Source organism: Cotesia typhae, unplaced genomic scaffold (assembly GCF_013202065.1).
Source record: "Cotesia typhae breed Kobodo isofemale line unplaced genomic scaffold, CoteBio_Ctyphae contig_27, whole genome shotgun sequence".
Lineage (NCBI taxonomy): Eukaryota > Metazoa > Arthropoda > Insecta > Hymenoptera > Braconidae > Cotesia > Cotesia typhae.
Window position 1 is genome coordinate 1,518,715 of NW_027423733.1, and position 18,146 is coordinate 1,536,860.

At 29.2% G+C, this 18,146-nt stretch overlaps 2 protein-coding genes across 4 annotated transcripts; one reads left to right on the forward strand and one right to left on the reverse strand.

Annotated features, from left to right (window-relative positions):
- Positions 1-8,151: 8,151 nt before the first annotated feature.
- Pig-o (phosphatidylinositol glycan anchor biosynthesis class O) lies at positions 8,152-13,765 on the forward strand. The gene is made up of 4 exons (XM_074240463.1): positions 8,152-10,918; positions 10,990-11,160; positions 12,053-12,276; positions 13,402-13,765. The coding sequence occupies exons 1-4, from the start codon at positions 8,302-8,304 to the stop codon at positions 13,594-13,596; spliced, it is 3,207 nt and encodes a 1,068-aa protein (XP_074096564.1). The 5' UTR covers positions 8,152-8,301; the 3' UTR covers positions 13,597-13,765.
- Positions 13,766-14,018: 253 nt separating this feature from the next.
- Positions 14,019-17,715, reverse strand: LOC141525738 (uncharacterized). Of its 3 annotated transcripts, XM_074240337.1 has the most exons (4): positions 17,525-17,702; positions 15,426-17,272; positions 15,278-15,314; positions 14,019-14,238 (listed from the first exon to the last, which is right to left on the reverse strand). In XM_074240337.1, exons 1-3 carry the CDS (start codon positions 17,652-17,654, stop codon positions 15,297-15,299), a joined length of 1,995 nt encoding a protein of 664 aa, XP_074096438.1. In that variant the 5' UTR covers positions 17,655-17,702; the 3' UTR covers positions 14,019-14,238; positions 15,278-15,296. The 3 variants fall into 3 exon arrangements, with proteins under 3 accessions (XP_074096438.1, XP_074096439.1, XP_074096437.1); XM_074240338.1 differs by lacking the exon at positions 15,278-15,314 and having other exon boundaries at positions 15,443-17,272; positions 17,525-17,715; XM_074240336.1 differs by lacking the exon at positions 15,278-15,314 and having other exon boundaries at positions 17,525-17,669.
- Between the last annotated feature and the right edge of the window lie 431 nt (positions 17,716-18,146).

Sequence of the window (18,146 nt, forward strand, 5' to 3'; positions counted from 1 at the left end):
CTCCTTGGCGAACTGATGGACAAGTCCATGCACAGCGTGTTCTTTAAACACGTGCGTGATCATGGCTTGTCCATCCAGCTGACGTTTTCCTTCTTAAAGTCAGCGGGCCTGATGTCCGAGACTGAAGGGTTCATATTTGCCTGCCAAGATGGTGTCATTAACACTCTTGAGTACTGTAGCAAGGTGCTCCAGGTGCAGCTTCCGGACACGTCCTGTAGGAGGTGTAGACAACATCCGGAGACGCTTATGCACCTTTTGTCGGCATGTCCAGTGCTGGCGAGAGGTGCATATATCCAGCGTCACAATGCTGCCCTGAGAGTACTGTACTACTATCTTCGTCATTGCTACGGTATTGACGTGACACCAGTGCTGCCTTATTTGCCAGGAGATATTCCCAGGTTGTTGAGAATGACAGTTGCAAAATTTATTGGAACATGCCATTTGCAACAACCCGGCGGATAGATCACAACAAACCTGATATTGTGCTCTCTTCGACAAGGCCACTCGTGACATTTATGTCATTGAGTTCTCGGCCCCGGCTGAATACAACATCTCAGCCAAAGAAGAGCACAAAAGACAAATATATCAGGATCTCCTGTTTGAAATTGGCAAACTTTACCCAGGTTACCGTGTCAAGCTTGTCGTCCTGATTGTTGGCGTCCTAGGAGGGATGAAACAGTCTTTTGTATCCTCACTTGCCAAAGTTCCAGCTTGCTCATCAAAAGCTGAGTTCTTGGCAGTTAGGATGCAGAAGGCTGTTTTACTTGGTTCTCTCCGTCTCTTAAGGGAAATGACTTTGGCCTGCTGTGATCACTAACCGCCTTGTTGTGCGGAGTGGTCCAGCAGTAACGGATGGAGCTCAGGCTGGGCCCTCGGAGAATCGGACTCCGGGGATAACCCCCCTGAGCATTTAATAACAAAATAATAATAATAATAATAATAATAATAATAATAATAATAATAATAATAATAATAATAATAATAATCGTAATTAGTTTGATCAGGGGTTTGCTAATTGGTACTTATATTATAATTGGTCAATGTTAAATTATTATTTACTTATTTATATTAGAATAAAAGATTATTTAATTATTAAACTCTAGTGAAATTTAATTGTTAACATATCAAAATTTAATATTATTTAAGGCTTTTAGTTTATTTATTAAATAAAATAACATATTTTCAGCTAAATTTATGTAACATGTATTGTTTATGCATTCCTATGGTTACGTTATTTATATTCTGTAGAACAAGACCCCATTGAGTTTCCACACGTGTCTTTTATGACTTTTCCTCAAAATTTTCAAGTGCCCTGTGGCGAGAAAACAGCCCTGGGGCTATTTAGACTTTAGGGTTTCTTGAAAATTCAATACTATGCCCTTTTCTGTCAACATCTTAAATTCTTTAACAAACATGTTGTTTTACTCTTAGTTCTAGTTAAATCGTATATTTTTAAATGATAATATTTAAAATATACGATTTGAATATCTGTTCCCGCTATATCACAGGTGCTGTCACCTGTTGGCTTAAATCGTTCAGCCAGGACATAACACAGCTCATATTGTCCAAAATACTTTAAGACTGTTTACATCAAACGACAGCATATTATAAGGAGTAATTAAAAAAATTTTTAAAGTTTTAAAATTTTGATTCTAATTCCGTATAGAACTAATTATATTTGTAATTAATTAATTAATTAATTTTAAACAATTAAATTGAAAGGTATAACACCAAATTAATAATGAATTTTTTTTTCATTTTAAGATTTTTTAATTATTTTAATATAAAAACTAATCACTCAAAATTTATAAAATTTTATTTTTCAAATATACCATAGCTACTATTAACATTTTAATTTTTTTAATTAGTTCATAAAATAACTAATAATAAAATATTATTTTTTTAATTTCATCCAAAAGCACTTTGACCGATGACAGAAATGTAGATTTAACAAGTTGAGTCCGGTAGGCTAGAGATCGAGTTAGCTGGTGAAGAAGACGAAGAGGAAGCTTCCGATTCGCCAGAGAATATTGATGAAGAATGGAAGAAGCTATTGTTTTTTTTATTGACATGACCGTGCTCGAAGAATTTGGATCTGTCATGCGGGCTGAAAAATGCGTGCCTCAGGGAGAATTTAACATTCTTTGAGCTACTATTCTGCTTTCACCAACATATTTATTATCGACATTTGAATTTATCTATATTTTTACAAATTGCACTGTAAATCCAAGTGTTTTAAAAGTGACTACAAATGGGCATTTAACATAGGAAATTAAAACACGTGGAAGTATTTTAAAAGTGACTACAATGCTTCTAGATAGAAACAAAACACTTGGATTTACAGTGTGTATTTCTTAATTATTGACATTTTTAAAAATATAAGGTCATCTTGAAATTAAGCTCATCGGAACTGTTCATTTGAGTACACACACAATTTTTCCATATATTTTATATATATGATATTTCTCATATATGTGAAATTTATAAAATATATTTAAAGTTCGTGTGTGTATTCAAACGAAAGGTTTCGATAAGTGTAACTCTATGATGAGCTTTTATCGTTAAAAATATCATCAATGCACAAAATCCAACTTCATTACTTAATTATTGATATTTATGAAGATATAAGATCATATTGATGTTTCGCTCATCGAGACCTATCATTTTAATACCCACACGAATTTTTTCAAATATTTTATAAACATTTTTCATATTTGTGAAATATATAAAATACATAAAAAATTTCTGTGGGTATCCAAATGAAAGCTGAATAAAAATTTTTTCGCAGATGCATTGGGAATTTTACTCCATCGGGATCCTGGGTTAATGGGATTATACCCTATCGAAAATCTTGGCTATCGGAACCCATACAAAGTTCGAAAACCGGCCCTCGGATGGTCCATCGACGGGCAAAGGATACTGATTGACGGCCGATCATTGGCGACTTTTAATGGCCCACGGACGGCTGAATGTCCAAATGATAACAACGGCCCATTAACGGCAGTTGATTATCGGCCGATTGTAAAAAAAGTTATCGGGCCGTTAATGGCTGATCATCGGCTGAGTATGTTAAAAAAAAAAAAAAAAAAAACTAAAAATTTAGCCGATATGCCGTAGAATTTTTTATTCCTATAATCGTATTGGCGTTATGAAGTCAAGTAGTAGAAGATGTAGCACAGGAGCGTCGATCCTAGTCGGATATTCCGAAAAAATTTTAAAGGTTAAGTCGAAGTGGGAATCGAACCTGGTTCGTCTGCGTGAAAGTCTCGATCATTACCGGCTGCGCTGCATGCTGGAATCTAACTGAAAAATTCTACTTAGCTATTTGAATGATTGAAATATATTTTATTACTGCATATACAGATTATGAAATTTATTAGTACTCAATTTTGTCGATTTTTGTATAAAGTTTTTAAATGTCTGAAGACGATTATTTTTTTTCATTCTAAATTTAATTTGCACCAAACCTATTTAGGCTAATCCCTTATTAGAAAAAGAGATTCAAAAAGATTACCTCAATGTAAAGTGTATATCTATGTAGTAGTAAAAATAAAATCTTTTTCAATTTTTTCAAACAATTTTAATCTTTTTAAATCTCTTTTTCTAATAAGGGACAGTTGATCCTTCCAATAGTTATATGTTTGTTTCAAAAATTATGCCATCCTTTTCTCAAGTCAAACTTCGAAATCACATTTAAAATTTTTATTGTCTTGTTTTATTTGCTCATTATTTTTGTTTAGATCTACGATAATCTTGTATAAAAGTTTATATATTTTTTTTATTTATTTATATAAGTTTATATATAACTTCTATTTGGATCAATAATAATCTTAAATAAACATTACAATATCTTTTTTAATTTTTTAAATATTATACTTCGCGTAATGCATCTCCGAAAACCCAAATTTGTGTTATTATAAAATAACAAATTGGCCAAGAACAACCAGACTTTGGGCGATAAATGGATATTAATTGCAAAACATTAATGTCCGCAATAGACGGCGACCAGCGTTTAACCAAGTATGGCCCGTTGACATATCCCTATAACTGGCCAATCGTTGGCTGCCAGATATCGGCCGATGGTTGGGATTGTTTCCATTAACGGCAACTTTGTATGGGAATCGGAATCTGGGCTATAGGAATTCAAGTCATCGGAACCTATGTTATCGGTTGTTTAAGTCATCACTTTCATGGCTATAGAGTTCTACCCCAGAATTTGAATATGTTAAATGGTTATATTTATAATTTAAATTTATATTTATATTTTAAATAGATTTAGAATTTCTAGTGGATTTAATATTTGATTTAATTGTTGAGTTTGGTCATCGAGTGCACACGTGTTTTCGAAAGAGAAACTTTAATGTCAAGAAAATAATACAAAGGAATATTGTATTAGGTTCTGAAAAACTATAAAATCTTTGAGTAAACACAAAACATGTCTTTGCCACATGACAACTTCAAGTCCTTAAAAGAAAAGCCATAAAAGACACGTGTGGAAATTCAACGGTCTCTTGTTCTCTAAAAAACAAGGTACTACAACCGAATTTAACAACAAATAATAAAATAATAATTTATTTATTCACTTTAATTTAAGTAACTAAATAACATAGATAAATGAATATTTAGATGCTACAACATGTGTATTAGGGTGTGCCAAAATGTAACTTCCTTGGAGGACCTCTTAAAATTGTAATTTTGAGTTTCGTTTTTAACAGAGGCTGTGTTTGGACATTTTCTGCGATATTTTGAGGGAAGAGGATTTTTTTGATTTTCATAGAATTTTTTAGCAGAAGCTAAAATAGATAGTTTGAGCATTTCCGCTGAAAATTCAAAATTTGGCCGGAAACGCCTAATTAAATCTGCTGTTAAAAATTCTATGAGAATCGAATAAATCCTCTCCCCTTAAAATATCGCAGAAAATGCCCAAATACAGCACCTGTTAAAAGCGCAACTCAAAATTCCAATTTTAAGAGGTCCTCCAAGGAAGTTACATTTTGGCACACCCTAATGTGTATATATGTACATATGTATGGATTTAATGTCACAATGGTTTTAGACAAATTTAATTACATATTGGAATAATTGAATAGTAAATGGTATTAAATTGAATTTAGGAATGATTAGCAAATATTAAAGTAAATTCCGCATCTGATATAATTTATTGAGCAGATAATACTTTAAACGCCTTTTAAAACTATAACACGTTAATTGATTCTAATGAATATATGTTAATTAAATTATAAATAATAGATAAGGATAATCATTGTTAACAACGATCTGATATTATGTTATTATTACTGTCTGTACCTCGACCAGGTTTTCTGCGATTTCCCTAGGTCGCTGTGCTGAATTTAAAGCCAGGTAAATACAGGTACATGAATATGTAAGCCGGCCGCAGCCGCAAATAATAAGTGTTATATAAAAGTAAGTTTATATAAGTACATGTAAGATAGTATATTACGCACTATGTATAAGGGTAGTTCTAGCAATAGTATAAGTGTATACGTGTAACCATAGTGGGGGAAAGTGAAGCTGAGGAGTCAGAGTTGAGACTTTGTGACTTCACTTCTCCCCAAGAGCTGTAACTATTCACTCCATCTCTCCAATTTCTAAATAAACATCAACATTAAGTTCAATTGAACCCTTATCATTTTAAACTCATACCTTGCCACTCAATCTCAATCAGTCAATTTTAGGAATATTTCAAATTAAATTATAAAATAAAATCCCGCGTGACAATAAACAACCCACTTGTCCACGAGGTGTCATCATCAGCAAATCTAGTAACCTCGCAGGACATAACACTCCTCTTAAACGCGCCCATTGACTAAATATATCACAAAAGTCAACTGGAGAGAAACCACTAAACGAATAGAAAATGTGATATACCTAGTCGCATCCAGCAGGTAACACTACTAGTTATAAGAGCAAGAATTTAAACAAAATATTCCAATATTAAGAAAGTACTTTCGCTCCAGTTGAGTCACAACTATAGTAGTCGATATTCGATAAATTAAAATAAAAAAACCCATAAAAATTCCTAAAATTAAAAAATAAATAGTATTTGAGACATTAATTGTTGAAATTTTGAAAATTAAAAAAAAAATTGTTAAATACAAAAATTAATTTGACTTTTGTAAATCAGCTGTTATTAACCTGTGATTTGGCAACATGATATTTCGGTTGTTTACATTTTCATTTGCACCATATAACCTTAACCACGTTTAAGTTTCGCAGTCAGTGTAAATAAATAAATTAATTAAAAATGTTTAGTCATAAAACCTTAAAATTCTAATGTCTCATGGCAAGAATGCTAGTATTTTTTAATTATTGTTTTATTTTTCAATTATCAGATATGAAAATTTATTAACAATAAACTAACTAATAAGTATGAATGAAAAACAAAAGTGCGTTAAAGTTTAGTTTGAATTTATTGAATGGTTTGTAGCTTCCGCGTTACGCAACGTTGCCAAATGTCTTGACACTATTTAATTGTAGGTCACTTAAAAATTTTCTGTGATTTTGTAATTTCAATTTCTTCATAAACTCCACGGCCATCTATATATTTTATTGCAAAAAATGAAACCTGAATATTTCAAAAACCTTATTTTGAGTTTTTTTTACCCCATCTAATCGATAGTTAATACCATAATTCGAGAAAGTTGTTAAGGTCTAATTTTCTCGTAAGACTCGGAAAAAATACTAAGATTTTTAGAAATTTTTTTTTTTCCAAAATTTTCACGGTGAAGAATAAATTAAACTTCACTAGTAGATAAATAAGGACTTTAACTATCAGATAAAAATTAATTTTATGCATAATCTAATATTTTTTATTTAACATTGATGGCGAGAGGACCTCCTTAAATGCTATATAATTAAAAGTTATTAAATTTTAACTGAAAAAATACTCAAATCATTTGTTTGCAGCTTTTGCTTTTACTAGTTGTAGTAAAACATTTTAATTCTGTTTAATTTTTGAAAATTCGCACTCATAATTTTTTTTTTTTTTTTCATTTTTACGCGGGGAATTATTTTATTTATTTATTTTTTCATTATAATTTAATTATGATAAAAATGATTTTTAAAAAATCTAAAAAATTGTAACTTGTCTGTTGATTTCCGTTTTGTAACAAAATAACATTCTAATCGAGTTCTCGGAATCCATAAAAGGTACTTGAGTAATTCCAGGACTATTTCTCGGTACACGAAACTTGAAACTTTACGAGAAAAAGTCGTAAAAGACCCGTGTGGTATTCAATAGGCCTTTGTTTTAGAGTCACAAATAATAATAGTACAAGTAATATGTAGTTTAAAATATGATTAATAAATATTATTTTTATTATTAAATTTGCTTATACGTTATATTTTAGTTAAATAAAATAGAATTAACTATTAATTAATATCTGTACCCAAATTAAAATTGATTAGTTATTAATTTAATACGAATAAGATTTGACAAAATAATATTAGTAAATGAAATTTTTTTTTTATACAAACAATTAAACAATTACTGGTATTTTGAAAAATAGCGGGTTCTAATACATGACCGAAGTCATTTATTGATGGTAAAATGGTGTTTTTATTGTACTCGTGCCTGGCCGGTGATAAAATTAGTATTTATCTGATTGATTTTGTAAAAACTTATTAAAAGATTTATTAAGAAACTATTAAAGACTACTTCAGAATTTAATTTGACAAGATTAACCGAATACTCTATTATAGTCTATTATAGTAACGGACCGATTTTAGTTAAATCATGCTGTGAGAAATTTTCATGAATTATTTTCGATGTTCTAAAAATTAAACAATATTTGGAATACCTATTCATTGTAATGATTATAAGTTCAACAATAGTTGAAAATAAATTCAAGGTCAAAAAATGCAGTTGATAACAATTCTTGGACTCACTCATGAAAGTGATCAACTACTGGTGCCCGATCAACTACTGGAACATTTACCCTACTGCCGGTGGAAAGAACTACAGTAATGCCTTATTCACAAAATAAATTCATCAACACTAGATGGAGGCTTAACAATAATAACAATAATAAAAAAAAAAAGAAAAGGAAGAGTTATATTTAATTTCGCCACATGTAAACAGTTTATTGTGTTTTATAAATATTATTCAAATGTAATTCACGGCTGAAAAATTATAAAAATGGAACAGAATATAACTAAAATATAAAAAATAAAAAGTTTAAGTAGAAAAATATATTTTTTATCAATTAGTGGCAATGGTTTTAAAAAAAGTTGATATTAAAATATAACCTCAATAATAATAATTATAATAAGAATAATAATATGGCTAATAAATTTTTATCATCTTTTAAATTTATAATATGTATATCATATTTAATGGTAACTGGTTTAATTTTGTTTCTAAATGGATTTTTTTTAACTCGGATGTCACAAGTTGAACGAAGCAATTGTACATCAGGTCAAAATTTAGAAAATTACAACATCGAAACACTTTTAGAAGATCCTGAACGAGCCGGTGAAGTTTGTTCTGAATTCGGTAGAAGAGTTGTATTATTAGTCGTGGATGCATTAAAATATGAATTTTTGGATTGGCAAGATAACATCACTAATCCATATTATCAAAATAAAATTCCAGCTGTTCATCATCTTTTAAATAAATATCCAACCAATTCAAGACTTTACAAAAGTATTGTTGATCCACCAACAACAACAATGCAACGCATAAAAGCTATAACAACAGGGACACTGCCAACATTTATTGATGTTAGTTCTAATTTTGCTTCCGAAGAAGTTGATGAAGACAATTTAATTCATCAAATCGGTGAAAAAGGTGTTGTATTTATGGGCGATGATACTTGGACAAATTTGTTTCCTGGTAAATATTTACGACAATTTCCCGCACATTCATTCAATATCCGTGATTTGGATACTGTGGACAGAGAAGTTCGGAGTCGAATATTTTTTGAGTTGCAAAAAAATGATTGGTCGTTATTGATAGCTCATAATTTAGGAGTTGATCATTGTGGCCATAAACATGGTCCAAATCATCCAGAAATGACACGAAAATTGAATGAAATTAATGAACTCATTAACGAAATAATAAGCGCTATCGACAATCATACTATTTTTTTTGTAATTGGAGATCACGGTATGACTGATACTGGTGATCACGGCGGAGATAGTGATAATGAAATTGAAGCTGGTTTGTTTATTTATTCAAAATCTCCTCTTCAAAATCCAATAGAAGGGCAAAGCCGTAAAACTATAAATCAAATAGATATTGTACCAACACTAGCTTTAATTCTTGGTATTCCTATACCTTTTTCAAATATTGGCTCATTAATATCAGATGCTTTGCCAGTTGTATCAAAAACATCAGACGTGTCGCACACTCTTCATGCACTTTGGAGGAATGTTTATCAAACAAAAAAGTACATTGACACTTATTCAGCGAATTCGTTTTTATTTGCGGAACAAACACTTCAAGAGCTCGATCAACATTACCAGAATTTATTTCAACAAGTATCAAAAGTTAATAATAATCAGGAAGCTTTGAAAAAATTTGCTCAGGTTGCTTATAAATATTTAAAAATTCTTCGTGACTCATGTATTGAAATTTGGGTTCAATTCGAATGGGATTTAATGTTTAAAGGCTTGTTCTTGATGATTTCCACTTTATTTTTTTCTTACACAATTATTAACCAACTACCAAAAAATGATATAATAGAAACATTTGATAGATTATTTATCCGAATCATCATAACTAACTGTATTGCTCTAGTCATTGTTTATGTACTTTACACTCTACAATTAATAATTAACTTTGGTAATACATTTTTTTTCTTCAGTGGAGTAATATTCCAAATTTTTTTAGCCATTATGGTAATTAGAAATTGGAGTATAAAATTAAAAACTTGGAATAATAATTCCAAGAATAATAAATTAAATAATTCTGTTGGAATAATATTAATTTTGATAATTCTTGGATTATTTTCAAATAGTTATGTAATTGAAGAGAATAAAATACTTTCATTTTTACTGATAACACAAGTTTGGTTATCAATTCATTTTATTATTAAAAAAGACAATGTAAATAATAATTTTAATAATAATTGTGATAGAAAATATCGAAAATGTATTATTAATAGTTCTGAGATTCCATACAAACACAAAGTATTGTTGATAGTCTGTGGAATAATAATATGTCTAGCAGTAAGATTATCTAGTTACTATTGGAGATGTCGTGAAGAACAAAATCGTGAATTATGTGGGTCCTTCATTTTAGGAAAAACTGGTTCAATAACATCAAATAAATTAGAAAGAATATTGATAATGATTTCTTTGGTGAGTTTAGGATTATACATTTTTATTGTAAAAATGTGGTTAAGAAATTGTGGAAATTTATCTGGTTTTTCACTTAACATAATAGTTGCACGTAAGTGTCCAGTGTTAACAGCCTGTTTAATTGTCAGCTATTGGGTATTGGAAAGATTACCTACATACGACCAAATAAAAAGCAATTCAGAATTTGAAATCAAGGCATTAGCTATAATAGCTATAATAATTTATTTTTGTATTGTTATTTCTATTTCTATATTATTTATTCAACCACTTGGAATATTTTTTTTAGAACAAAATCAACGAACACTTACCGTCTACAAGAATGAAAATGTTATACCCAAAGTTTTTAATAAAGTGAAAAAACTTTTTTATTCAAATAGAAACAATGATGATGATGATGACGACAATACTCCGATTGTTTATGGTCTAGGCACCGTTTATAGTGCAGCTTTTATTTGTTTGAGTGTTTTTATAATGCTTCTTGATGCTTTGTTACTTGGACGTTTTTTAGCTCCGAGTATTTTTTTAATGTTTATTACATGTACTGCGGTTCTGGTTATTATTGGTATGGAACGACACCAAAATGCTACTAATTTTAGTAAGTTTTTTATTTTACAAAACACTTTACAGTAATAGTTGCAATGATTATCATTTTTTATTTCATAATAGCGGAGCTTCTTCAAATTCCAAATTCAGCGATTATTTGTTGGTTTTTGATTGCTGAATATTTTTTCTATGGTACTGGACATCAACCAACTTTCTCAACCATTCAATGGGACGCTGCACTAGTAGGAACTCATGGTTTTTTTTATACAAATATTGTGCCAACTATTTTGATAGGTAACTTATTTTATTAAAAGTCTTGATCGTATTTGTCATTGCATTTAATATTATTTAATTATAAATTATCATAATTAAGTTAAAAAATTGTGCAAAGTCAGAAAAAATTTTTCTGCCCTCCGGCCGGAAAGTGGCAACTTTCTGGCCGCTGCGTTAAACGAAGTTGCCACATTCCGGCTACGTCGAGCAGAAAAATAGTATACACACCTTGGCCAGTAAAAAGTAAAGCCTCAGACCACATGTTTGTCAACCTCGGCTTCGCCTCGGCCAACAATTACATGTGATCTGAGACTTTTATTATTTTACTGGCCTAGGTATGTAATATACTATTTTTATTTCGACAATATTTTTGAGGCAAGTTTACTACGTGACAGTTCAGAGAAAAATATACAACTCAATAAAACTATTGTATTTTATATTAATGACGGTTTTATATGACAGTAAAATTTTATCTAAGACAATAATAATTTTTAATTTCTAACTAAAATATAAACTATTAGAAAATAATGGTAACTATCACTCAGTCGAGTTTAAAAAAGAAAATATCAGCTTATTATCCTCTCCAAAATTTTGTTTTTTTTTTATTTTTAATTATTATTTTTTTTTTTAATTTATCGATACTTTATTAAAAAATGAACAATTATTCTACGAAACGAGATCTTATTTAAAAATAATTTTTTTTTTTCATTCTCAAAAAATTAAAAAAAAATCATTTATAAGATTAGAAGACAATGCTATATTTTTAAACTATGACTTAATATCTTTTTAAAATCTTTTGTAATTTCATATGAACATTTTGATCGCTCAATTCATTTTGAGCAATATCTTACATTTTATTTATTACAACGGAAACATATTTCTTTAATTTTGATGACATTAATTTTATTTTTAGGAATAAATACGTTTGGTTCCCATATACTATTGGGATTAACATTACCTTTATTAGTAATTGTGCCATCGACAATAATTGTTATGATTCCAAGTCTTTCAAAAATTCAATTTCGTGTTAACGAGGAATTGAAGAAAGGTGAACTAGTTCTGTTCGATCGATTATCAACGTTCCACAATTCACTCTTCTTAGTTGCGGGAAAATATATACTACTTCATGGATTGCGAGTAAGTCAATTATTAATCTTCTTTATTTATGTCAACTGATATTATATTGCGTTTATGCCGTATACTAAGGGGAAAAAAAAAAGAAATACTGTCCAAAAAAAGATTTCTTGTTTCAAATGAACGGGACAACTCAATTTATTAATTAATTGACAAAAGAATACTAACATCTATTTTTATTATAATTGGTAAACATATGATTAGCTTATTTATATAAATTATCAAACAAAAATTACTTTTGTCAATTTAACGAAATTTCCAGATAAGAAAATATATATTCTCAATAAATATCAAGTATATATGATATTGTGTCAAGAAAATTTATTAATATAAGTATTTTTTTTTCTCAGTGTACTGTGAAAAAAATTTGTGTTCGAAACAGTCCGTGGTAAACTTTTAGAACTAGTTTTTCAATCCGGGATAAAATTTTAACATCATCTATGTATTTCATGTATCTACATTAAAAAAAAAAAATTAACTTAGCTTGAGAGAAAAATCCTTGAACCTAGAAAATCACTTTAAAGAGTTTCAATGTTTTGAGTTAATATGAAAAATTCTTGAATCAAATAAAACTCACTTAAATAAAAAAAAATTTTAAGAATTTTTCTACTTGAGCCCAAGACAATGAAACTGATTTAGTGTTAATAATATAGTGTCAAATCAATACGATTCTTTATTTTATTTAATAATCATTAATGATATGTTCATTTAATAGTGAACACAAAAAACACGTTAATTCGCTTTTTATTTTTTTTAGCATTAGACAAAAACGTGTTGTACAGATAACTCTTAAAAAGTTTTGAATTTTCTCTGATATCTTAGGTCCAGTTTTTCAATCCCGGATAAAAGTACATTTATTATTATTATTATTATTATTATTATTATTAGTACCAGTATATTTGTATATATGAAATATATAGATATATTTCATTATTGGATATAATTTTATCCTGGATTGAAAAACTTGCCCTTAAAGTTTTAGTATAAATAAAATGAGTAGTTTATTTTGAAATAAAACATTCACTTTATACGTACGAATCTCAACATACAACTGTACTGTTTTTGGCACATTATTTTTTATAGTTTATAGTACTAGTTCATTATTTGGATATGTTTTTTTATTTACAGACTTTTGGCTGCATGTTGGCAGCGACATTTCTTTGTCGCCATTTAATGGTGTGGAAAATCTTTGCTCCAAAATTAATTTTCGAAGGGATCTCATTTTTAGTAACTTTAGGGAGTGTTATAATATCATATTTAATGATATATAGAATTGATAACAAAATAGAATCATTAATAACAGGCGTAAATAAAATAAGGTGATATTTAAAAAAAATAAACTGAAAAATAATGTTATAAATAAGTAATTATTAATAAAGACAAGTATTAATTAATTAATACTTGAATATAAAGTTTAAAAATAATGCCTAAAATTACAAACAATTTTGTATAATTCTTTTGAATAAATCTAGTTTTATTAAAATGAAAAAAATATTTGTATCTATTTCTGACTATAAATCAATATCTGGATATTTTGTTGGTTGATGATGATTTTTAACATATGAAAGCTACCCTGCGTGCAATGCATTGCTGATTGTAGTATTTATAAAGCAACGCACTTGATGCAGGATTGCGTTCATAAGTGTTTCAAATTATTTAATATATTTAAATATTTGTTAGCACAGAAATAATAAGATGTAAATGGACGTATTCTGTTGAAAGTCATGATGGAACAACTATAACAATTACATGCCGATAATTCTTTATTTAAATAAATCGTTTCTATTACATATCTAAAAATAAATTGTGAAAATATTAGAGTAAAATGATTTTGAAAGTTATGAAGATAAAAGAGCTCTAGTGATGATGCTTATGTTTATCATCTCTATGTAAACTGTGAAAATTGTCAGCCCAGTCCGACCACTTTTTCCAATCTGGATAGTTATCTTCATAATTGTGTCGGCTCTATAACAAAAAATGTACTAACATTATCTAGTGTTTAAAAAATTAAAATGATATAATTTTACAAGCTTTTAATTTCGAGTTGAAAATTTTCTCATTTAAATAAATATTTTGTTCAATTGTTAGCGTGCTTTAAAATCTTAAAAATGTTTTTTATTTTAGTTTGGACATAGTTCTCTTGCCTGAAGACTGTTGTTTTCACCCAAAAAATATATTTGTCGAGAACATATGTTCTGTAGTTGAGATCAACTTTTCTTTTCCCCAGAATGTTTTTTTCTTGGTTTAAGCAATTATTTTTTTTAGTAGGTTTGATAATATTTAGAATGTGTAATCATAGAAATTTTTTCTGAACTGAATAAAGTAACAGTCTTCAGCCAGGATAGATATTTTTTTAAATAATGTTTAGATCCAACAAATCTTTTACATTTACCTAACGAAATTTTATTTTAAATAACTTTTTTTATCTAGTTCAAGTACCAGTAATTCAAAAGCTCGTTGGTAAGTTTTTACAATTAATGTGAAACAAAGAAAAAATTATTTACTTGAAATTATACTTTCAAAAATCAATTTTTAGTCAGTTTTTCAATTAATTTTTTACTCAAAAAATTCATTATTTAGCTATTTAAAAATTTAACGTGTTCATTATCTTACCATAAGCTACTAATTAGTATTAGTATATTAATATATGTCAAAATTCATTATATCTAATCTGTAAATCTAAAATTGACAATACTACTTAAAAAAAATCTGCATATTTTAATTGGATTGTAATAAGTAATAAGAAATAACGTTTTAATCAAAATTTTTAAAAATATTATTTTTGACGGAATATTTTTATCAAAATTTTAAAGCCAACATTGGTTGAAACGTTTTTTAAGCTCTTTGACATCGCATTAACTTAACAAATTATAACGTGAAATCAAATAGAGATTGACACTTGAATAAAAAGTAAAGAAACTCATCATGTTGCCTCACTTAAATAAATCCAATATCAATTTTTGAATCATATTTATAAATATTTTGAAAATATATATTTACTAACATTTTTACTAGTCCATCAATTATTGTGGTATTTTTATCTGTAATCAAATTCAATATATTATCATACACCTACCTTTCAGTTAAAATTTATGAAAATTTTATGTTTTAATTCTAATCAAAATAAAAAACTTAAACAATATTGGACTTACAAAAAGATTCATTCTACCTCCTTGATGTCCTGACTCAGAACCGCCGCCAGCTTGAATGTTTTCAACTGTTCCAGGTGGCAAACCTTGTCTCATAGACATCTTCACAGCTCGTTTATATTCTTCCCTTTCATTCTCGTCTTCATCATCGTAATCTACACTTGGATAGTAATTTTCAAAATCACTTTCGACCTCCCTTTTAGTTCCTTTCATTTTTTTAGGTTTCGGGGTTGTGCTTTTAGCTTTTACAAAAGCCATCCAGAAAGGTTCAGTAGGTTGGATCGGAGTTGGAGGTTGATAAAACGGGAATTGTTGTTGGTAACTTGGAGGAAATGCCTGATAGAATAGTGCAGGATCTTGATAAGCCATTAGTGAATTCATTTTCATCACTTTGTTCTGAACAGTATCTGCAGAAGTTTCATTAAACTTACTCTTTTGCTCAGTGTAATTATCACTTTTATCAGACTCTTCATCCATGTTACTTTTAATAGCATCAGACACAGCTGAACTGATATTTTTGTGAAGTTCAGTCAGAGAATCAAACACTTTACTTAATACCATCATTTTTTGTTTGTATGGTAGACTAAAATCGGTCGATGTCGACTTATATAATCCTGAAAATCCTGTTTTAAAAGGTTTGGCACTGTTTTTTCCCATTGAACCCATTGATAATTGTTGAGCGATAGTAAAATCATCAAAATTATTCAACATATCTGTTTTGAGAGATCCAAGTTCTGCGATGATCGAATCAATAATTGCATCCTTGGCAATTGATAGAGTCTGGACATCATCAAGAGATCGAGCAACACGATTTGAAGGATCGTTAAGAAGATAATTAATAGATCTTGCCATTATACTGGGTGAAATCTTACCAGTAGCAGCAGCTTTTGCAGCTGTCTTATTTGCAATACTTTTGAATAATTTATCTAAGAAAAAAGATACTTTTGTCGTGTATTCTCCAGGAGCTGGGACAATTGAAGACGGAGCCCAAAAACCCGGAGGAACAATAGTACTTTTAGGCACAGGAATTTCAGTTGTCACTTCTGCATTTATTGATGGTGACCAAAAACTTTCAGGATTACTATATGGCATGTCTGTTTCAGGATTTGAAGCACTTGGACCAAGACTTTTTAAAAATTGATTTAAAAATGCTGTTTTTTTAGCAGTAAACATACTGGCAGGATCAATCATTGGAGTTGCATAGAACGGTATGTATCCTGGATAAGATCCAAATTGTCCCAATACATTTGGAAAATACGGTTGAGGAGCACTGTAGTTATAGTACTCTGGGTACTGAAATATTGGGTCAACTTCTCGATACGGAGAAAATGATCCTTGATCACTAGGGACGTTAATTATTGGTGACATGAAGCTTCGCTTACGCCGAGTCAATGAGTTGGTAGAATCAAAATCACCTAATTCTGTTTCGGGATATGAGTAGCTTAATCCTGACGGAAATTTCGGGGATAAAGGAAAGAATTTTGAATTTACAGGTTTAAATGATCCAAATTTAGATCCAAAAATACCTCTTTTAACATTATCAGTCTTTTTTTTGTCGTTTTCTAAAATATTTTCGAGTTTTCCAGTATCTTCTGATGGTTCTATTTCATTACTTGTTGCATAGAGAAAAGGTTTTGTTTTTTCAAAAGTTAAAGAATCATCAGATGGGTCAGTTATCGGGTAATTAACTGGACCCAACCCACCAAAAAGGTTCTTCAGTAATTCTGTTTTTTGCGCGACCATTACTTTTGGATCAACAAATTTCGGAAAAAAAAGAGGCTTTGGTACGTATGGAATATTAATTGTATCCATTCCAGGTACGGGCAATGAACCCAGGCTTCGTGAATAAACTGTGAAGAATATAAGTATTGATTATTGTAATATTGTCAACTGTTGCTTTCCATAGATTTTTTCAGTATATTTTAATTAGACATTTTAATGAAAACGATTTTTAAAGAATAAAAAAAATCTAAAAGAGTAGACATACAGTAGTATAGATTCAACTCCTTCTAATTTATTTTGTTCAATCAGTTGTATTGTTTTTATTATAAAATTTTAAACAACTAACAGACTTTTGTTTTGGAATTTTAATTTTTCATTACCTGAATTTTTGGCTGGTTCGTTCCATAGTGAAAAACTCGGTGGTATTTTAGCAATCACAAGATTAATCACTATTGAAAAAATACAAAAACTTATTAGTCGAAACATTTTGTTACTGTGCGATGGAACCATAAATCTGTCTTTTATATCAATCTTTTTATAATATAGATAATCTCTATCGATTCCGACATAATATATATATAATCGCTTTACGTACTTAAAAGTCTACATAAACTCATACATTATTTATAGACTTAAAAATAATGATCCACACAGTACATATTTATCCCCAAACACTTGTAGATTATAAATTAGCTACAAAGTATGTTCTTAAAAATGAATTCTTCTGCGTATCTTTCAGACGATGGCGATTAACTTCCTGCTTAAAAATTTAATCAGCTTTCTTTTTAATTACATGTTATTTACTCCAGAAAAAAATAACTGTTAATTATATCGATGAACTATTGTTGTGAATAAAAAATACGAAAAACCTGTATCACCGATGTAACAGCGCTGCAGTGTTAATCACAAAAAAATTAGGAAAACGTTTAACCCTGAAGGCCATCCCTGTAACTTCCCTCTAAATCCATAGCTAGGCGCTTAAAATTGCACTGATGATGTTTT

Excerpts from the sequence above, each read along its gene's own strand:
- Pig-o (XM_074240463.1), top strand. The coding sequence starts at position 8,302 with ATGGCTAATAAATTTTTATCATCTTTTAAATTTATAATATGTATATCA. Across the intron at positions 10,919-10,989 it reads CCAAAATGCTACTAATTTTA|CGGAGCTTCTTCAAATTCCA; the intron begins GTAAGTTTTTTA and ends ATTTCATAATAG. Across the intron at positions 11,161-12,052 it reads TGTGCCAACTATTTTGATAG|GAATAAATACGTTTGGTTCC; the intron begins GTAACTTATTTT and ends TTTTATTTTTAG.
- LOC141525738 (XM_074240336.1), bottom strand. The coding sequence starts at position 17,654 with ATGGTTCCATCGCACAGTAACAAAATGTTTCGACTAATAAGTTTTTGT. Across the intron at positions 17,273-17,524 it reads CGAACCAGCCAAAAATTCAG|TTTATTCACGAAGCCTGGGT; the intron begins GTAATGAAAAAT and ends TATTCTTCACAG. Across the intron at positions 14,239-15,425 it reads GAGGTAGAATGAATCTTTTT|AGCCGACACAATTATGAAGA; the intron begins GTAAGTCCAATA and ends TTTTTGTTATAG.